Below are 6,355 nucleotides of genomic sequence, written 5' to 3' on the forward strand. Positions count from 1 at the left end.
AGAATACAGGATGTACACACATCTGTGTGTTTTACTTCCCTTATATGGAAGTAAAACATGCTTTTAACTTATTTTACTGCATGTCATGGCAACAAACAAACAAAAGGAACTAGAATACAGGATGTACACACATCTGTGTGTTTTACTTCCCTTATATGGAAGTAAAACATGCTTTTAACTTATTTTACTGCATGTCATGGCAACAAACAAAAGGAACTAGAATACAGGATGTACACACATCTGTGTGTTTTACTTCCTTTGTATGGAAGTAAAACATGCTTTTAACTTATTTTACTGCATGTCATGGCAACAAACAAAAGGAAGTAGAATACAGGATGTACACACATCCTTATATGGAAGTAAAACATGACACGAAGGTTCCAGTAGTTTGTTTAAAAGATTTAATGATAAATTATTAATTTATACAGTAACTGGTATAAGTTCATCACCGAAAAGGCTTAGCTATGATACCTTTTTACTCTCCATAAACTCGTATAATCTTGAGTTTTCTTTTAATAGTAATGTTAATCATAATGACCTTTATCATTTTTGATTCTTTCTTCAAACATTATCGGTAATGCTAGAAGTTTTTCAAAACAATATTCCATTCCTCTAATACTTGCAAATAAAGCAGTAATTATAGCAGGGCTTGAAACTAACTTCTTTACGCTACTGTCAGTTACTTTAAGACAGTGATTGGTCCATGGACCAGTGCTAGTCTGTATCAACCATCTTGCCAGTCAGTAGGAATTCAGAAAGTCAAGCAAACAGAATAGTCATATGTAAATCTTAATAATTTTTTGTTGTACTTGCATTTTAGTGATTTTTGACAGTTTAGAGAGGCAGCAAGGCTGTCCCTAGTATCAAAGAGTATAAGAAACATTGCTTTTATTGTTACTTGCAAAAGTACCAGCCATGCTCGTGAAACAGAATAAAAAAGATATTTTCAACTTATCTGTCTTTACCAGCTATCATCAGTTAGGTGGTGTGAGTTTCAAAGAAGTGGTGGACTTTCATTACATATGTGACACTATACTTTCAAGTTTTTGATTTGTGTTTATGATGATAATTACACTTTCTAATATGAAATGAATATATATATATAATGAAACAATGCAACATCACTTGAACATGCTGTTTTTATTTGCTATTTTAAACTTTGGGAATCCCATTGATTGATGTACATCAAGCTAATGGGAAAAGGCTTAATGATTGATTATCATAGGGTGGTTTCCCCTTCAATTGCAAGAGCCAACTGTTTTATATATATAAGCCTTCGGACTTACCGTTGAGCCATTGGAAGATTATAAAATTTGAGATAGTAACGTATATTAAAAATTTACATCATAAAATGTTATTAGCATTCATTCTCAACAGGTGACAGCACTGTAGCAAGTTCTTGTGATAATTTTGAATTTATCATTAAAACTTTTGAAACATCGCCTCACCACGGACTTTGAACCTACGAGTGTAGTTATTCAAATTTGGATTACATGATAAAACTGTAAGTCAGTGTAGATTAACCTTTGTTCATAAACATGACGTTAGTGACTAGGTGAACTCGGAGGAAATTGTGGGTTGTTTGGTTAAAGTAGTTAAGTTACACCAAGTTGTTTTGAAAGTAGTGTAATAAGAACTACCCTCTTAACATACCCAAGTTTACAGTATTCAAAAATAGGCCATTCTGTGTATATACTCTCGTGGTTTATCCTTTTGAAAGGGAAAATAACCGAAGACAAGTAAAGTAAATAATCAGTGGGACTTGTAAGAACTGTCATACATAGTAGGTTTACATTAGGTTACGTTCTGCGTTCTCAGAACTCATTTTCTTTATAAATATTTCTACTGAAGTCAGCACTTCCGTCATGTTCAATGTGACGAATCATGACTCGTGACACTGATCCACTGGTTTTCTGCGGACAATAGAATTAACACTGAATTAGTAACTTTAGAAAAACGGTGCAACAATAAGCAGAAACGTTGAAAATTAAGTCTGTACGGAAGAGACTCGATAACGTGGCTTAGTAAGGTGGGTAGCTATGTTAACCTCTACTGATCAGAGAGATGACCAGCCCGAATGGATCCAAGAACTTCTGAAGAGGAAACAGACCCTGTATAGGGCGGTGAACGCCGTCGAAAGAAGTCGTGTGACCACGACCAGCGAACCGTGTAAGCCTTCGCATCGGCGTGTGATTTCTCAAAGCGGAAATGCTAGGGTAGAATACCAGAGTGTTCACCCCAAGGAAAAGCGGTCTCTACCTTCGCCAGTATCGTCGATCAAAACTCCACAACCTCACTTCGATTCTCGTATTGCCAACAGCCGGAGAAAGGTCAGTATTGGAGAACCAGGTTCGCCTGTTGTTTTTCCAACAAAAAATATCCACACTTGTCACCCAGAAATGTGAACCACACAGTTAATCGAAGTGACTCATCGCGAAGGTCGAAACCTTCTCTTAGAAGTTCAGACTCAAAGATTCGAGATACTTACAACATGGGCCACGCAGAAGCTCGTAAAGTTAAGACAACAGGGCAACCAACCAACACGCGGAATTGCAAGCAAGCTTCATCCTCAACTGTTAGTTCACCACACCCTTCGGACTCAGAAGAGAAAGAATTCAAGTGGGGTCCAGGGATAGTAAACAAACTGAAATCGAAGTTTATTAGTGAAACGTGGAATAGTTATACACAAGAAAATTCAGATAACAAGATGACATCTAGCAAAGTGGAAACCAGTGAATTTCCACAGAAGCTGATTTATGCTGCTGACGCCCAAGAAGGTCAAGAGGGGTTTTACGTGGATAAGAGATCTGGAACATTTACAATTCGTTCTTCCATCAACGAAATATCCAAAAGTACAGTTACTTTATTTGGTGAAACAAATTTACCGGTTCAAAGAAACTACAACCGTAGAAAGTCACCAGCCCTCAAAAGACTTGCATCTCTTTCCGAACATTTACCAAACTCGTTGCTTATAAATGAACGTATAGTAATCGTAGAACATCCCAAACACACTGTAAAATCTAGACAACATTCACCAAAGGCCAGTGTTCGTGGAGAAAACAGAAGGAATTCTACAGGTGGTTCAAACTACGAAGACAGCTCGTCACGTGACACTGTACGTTCTTGCAAACGAGTTTTTGAAACACTTAAGAAAAATTCGCAGCAACAGACAAAACTCAGAAGAAAACCACCAGTAGTGAAAACACGAAAGGTCAAGCAAACCACACCCTCTGGCGGTACAGTACCGTTAAACACTTCACCGACAATACAGGTGCAAAATGATATAGTTGTCAAACCGGTCACCAAGCAAGCAAATAATGCCTACGTTACTAGACCTAGTCAGAGAAGTGGCTTGTCTAGAACTAGGTTAGTCAAGCTGGAGCCTTCTACAAGTGGCGCCACTGTAAAGTTTATTTCTAAATCCACTTTTACGAGGAGTCCATCAGTTTCTTGTGATGACGAAGAAGCCATAAATGGAGACATTAAAGAGAATGACTCTGTTGTTTCGCCTACATCTAGAAAATCAAGTAAAGATCCCGAATATGGTGTAAGGTTAATTTCTAGTGAAGCTTTGGAAAGAATACGATCTCATGGTTCCACTATGATATTTGGTGGAAAGAGCAATTCATATGTGAAATTACGAACTAAGCCTGACCCAAGAACCATAACACGAACAAGAAAACCCAAGGCGCCTCTTCCACCACCTGTCTCTAAACAAGGTCCCACATCAGATTCCAAACCTGCAATTTCTAGCCCAGTAACAACCCTTTCAGACACTCAGTTGTTGGTGTCAAATGTCTCTACAACACCCAAACCTCAGCTAAGAGTGCCACTCAAACCACAAGAAAATCGTCCACTGATTGTTAAAATAGACGAATTCGAGGACCTCTCTGAAGCAGTGAAAGATAAAAATTCGACATCGCACGCGACCAAAGCCCCCAATATTATACAAAATCAACAAGAAGAAAAGTCCGTTGATGTTGTTCAGGAATCAGAAGAAAAGTCCGTTGACGTTCAGGAATCTGAAATCCTTCGACCTAGCACACTTCTAGGGAACAAGGTTCCTCTGTGGCAAAAACCTCCTCCAGCCAACAATACCATAGTTTTTGATTTTCGGGGTAAGAACGTGCAAGCAAATGTATCTCTACAACCAAAACCTTTTGGTGTATCTTCTGGTTCCGTTGTTAGAAAAAAGAAACAAACAGGAAAAAGCGGCTTGCCAAACGGTAATGACAGTGAATTTGGAGATAGTCCAGATTACGAAGATGAAGACTACGATTCCAATAGCGAAAATCTTCCTGTTCTTTCAGGACTTGTATTTATTGGTGAGAATACAAAAGTAGGAAAAAGTGCGTTCTTAGGAACTAAAAATAAAAAGGTGGGTTTATGTTTCAACGATTTAGTGTGTTTTATTTATATTAGGTAGTATTTAACTATTATAATTGTAATATGTATTGAACTGTTATTTAGAATAGAAATATTGTACACTGTCCTTTAAATTTACATATTTTTTTTTTTTTGCAGAAACAAAAACTGAGATGGTACTGATTAACTTCACACGACTATCCTTTTTATTCACAGTTAAATTACGAATTTAAGAACTTGGGAATGAAAGCAAAGAAGGATATTAATAATGTGTCAGCCACACTATATCTGCTACGTCTAGCACCAACAGGCCCCGGCATGGCCAGGTGGTTAGAGCGCTTGACTCGCAATCTGAGGGTCGTGGGTTCGAATCCCCGTACCACCAAACGTGCTCGCCCTTTCAGCCGTGGGGGCGTTATAATGTAACGGTCAATCCCACTATTCGTTGGTAAAAGAGTAGCCCAAGAGTTGGCGGTGGGTGATGATGACTAGCTGCCTTCCCTCTAGTCTTACCCTGCCAAATTAGAGACGGCTAGCGCAGATAGCCCTCGTGTAGCTTTGCGCGAAATCCAAAAACAAACAAACTACTCGTTCAATCCGTCTCCAAACTTCGTAGCACCCTCGCCGTGATTCTGTGAGACGACGAGAATTGTTAAGTATGTCTACACCCGTTAGGTTTAACGATTTGTTCAGGGATAGTACAAGTACGAACAAAGCTATCTTTATACATTATACCCTGGGTGACGAGTAAACGGTTGTAAAGAACGTTCATAGTTTTTCTTCATGGCTCGGTAACTAACAGAATGCTGGGTATAAAAAAATTTATACCATTGGTTTCGGTTTTTTTTCATATATTTAAATGTATTTAAATCGAACTAATTAATTATGGCATAACATGTATAACAATTACAATCTTCTAGTTTTGAAGTAACTTATTCAGTTACAAGCTTCTAGTTTTGAAGTAACTTATTTTGGGGCACAACTTTGTACAAACCTTACAAGAAAGAAGCCACTTTGTGTTTGTCAGCCTCCACCCCACCCCACTGCGGACTTACAACGCTAGAATCCGGGTTTCGATAACCGTGGTGGGCAGAGCACAGACAGCCCATTGTGTAGCTTTGTGCCTAATTACAAATAAACAAACAAGGAGCGTTTGTCAGTTGTTATTTGAAATAAACATTTGGTCAACACTTTCACAATTTGTTTATATAAGCTCATATTTGTTGCACTTATTATATTACAATTGCCCCCCCCCCCAGTGGCATAGCGCTATATCTGCGGACGTACAACGCTAGAATCCCGGTTTCGATACCTGTGGTGGGCAGAGCACAGATAACCCATTGTGTAGCTTTGTGCTTAATTACAAACAAACAAATATTACAATTATATTGAAAGCTAAATAACATACAAACATTCACTTAGTTGAAACGTACATATACAGTTAAATTGTTTATTTGTAGTCAAGCGCAAAGTTACACAATGGGCTATCTGTGCTATGCCCACCACGGGTATCGAAACCCGGTTTTTAGACTTACTGCTGAGCCACCGGGGGTGTGTATATATACAGTTAACTTGTTTATTTGTAGTCAAACACAAAACCACACAATGGGCTATTTGTGCTATGCCCACCACGGGTATCGAAACCCGGTTTTTAGACTTACTGCTAAGCCACTGGGGGTGTGTATATATATACAGTTAACTTGTTTATTTGTAGTCAAGCACAAAGCTACACAATGGGCTATCTGTGCTATGCTCACCACGGGTATCGAAACCCGGTTTTTAGACTTACTGCTGAGCCACCGGGGGTGTGTATATATACAGTTAACTTGTTTATTTGTAGTCAAGCACAAAACCACACAATGGGCTATTTGTGCTATGCCCACCACGGGTATCGAAACCCGGTTTTTAGCGTTATAAGTCTTTAGACTTACTGCTGAGCCACTGGGAGGGGGTGTATATATATATATATATATATATATACACATAGAGT

At 38.5% G+C, this 6,355-nt stretch overlaps 1 protein-coding gene across 2 annotated transcripts in view; it reads left to right on the forward strand.

Moving 5' to 3' along the window:
* Positions 1–1,538: 1,538 nt before the first annotated feature.
* Positions 1,539–6,355, forward strand: part of LOC111087609 — a 27,712-nt gene continuing 22,895 nt past the window's right edge. For both annotated transcript variants that reach the window (XM_022394834.1, XM_022394833.1), the window contains exon 1: positions 1,539–4,378. In XM_022394834.1, coding sequence (XP_022250542.1) covers positions 2,492–4,378 — 1,887 coding nt within the window. In that variant the 5' untranslated portion in view covers positions 1,539–2,491. The remainder of the gene's footprint in view (positions 4,379–6,355) is intronic.

This window comes from Limulus polyphemus, unplaced genomic scaffold, assembly GCF_000517525.1.
Source record: "Limulus polyphemus unplaced genomic scaffold, Limulus_polyphemus-2.1.2 Scaffold2372, whole genome shotgun sequence".
Classification (NCBI taxonomy): Eukaryota; Metazoa; Arthropoda; class Merostomata; order Xiphosura; family Limulidae; genus Limulus; species Limulus polyphemus.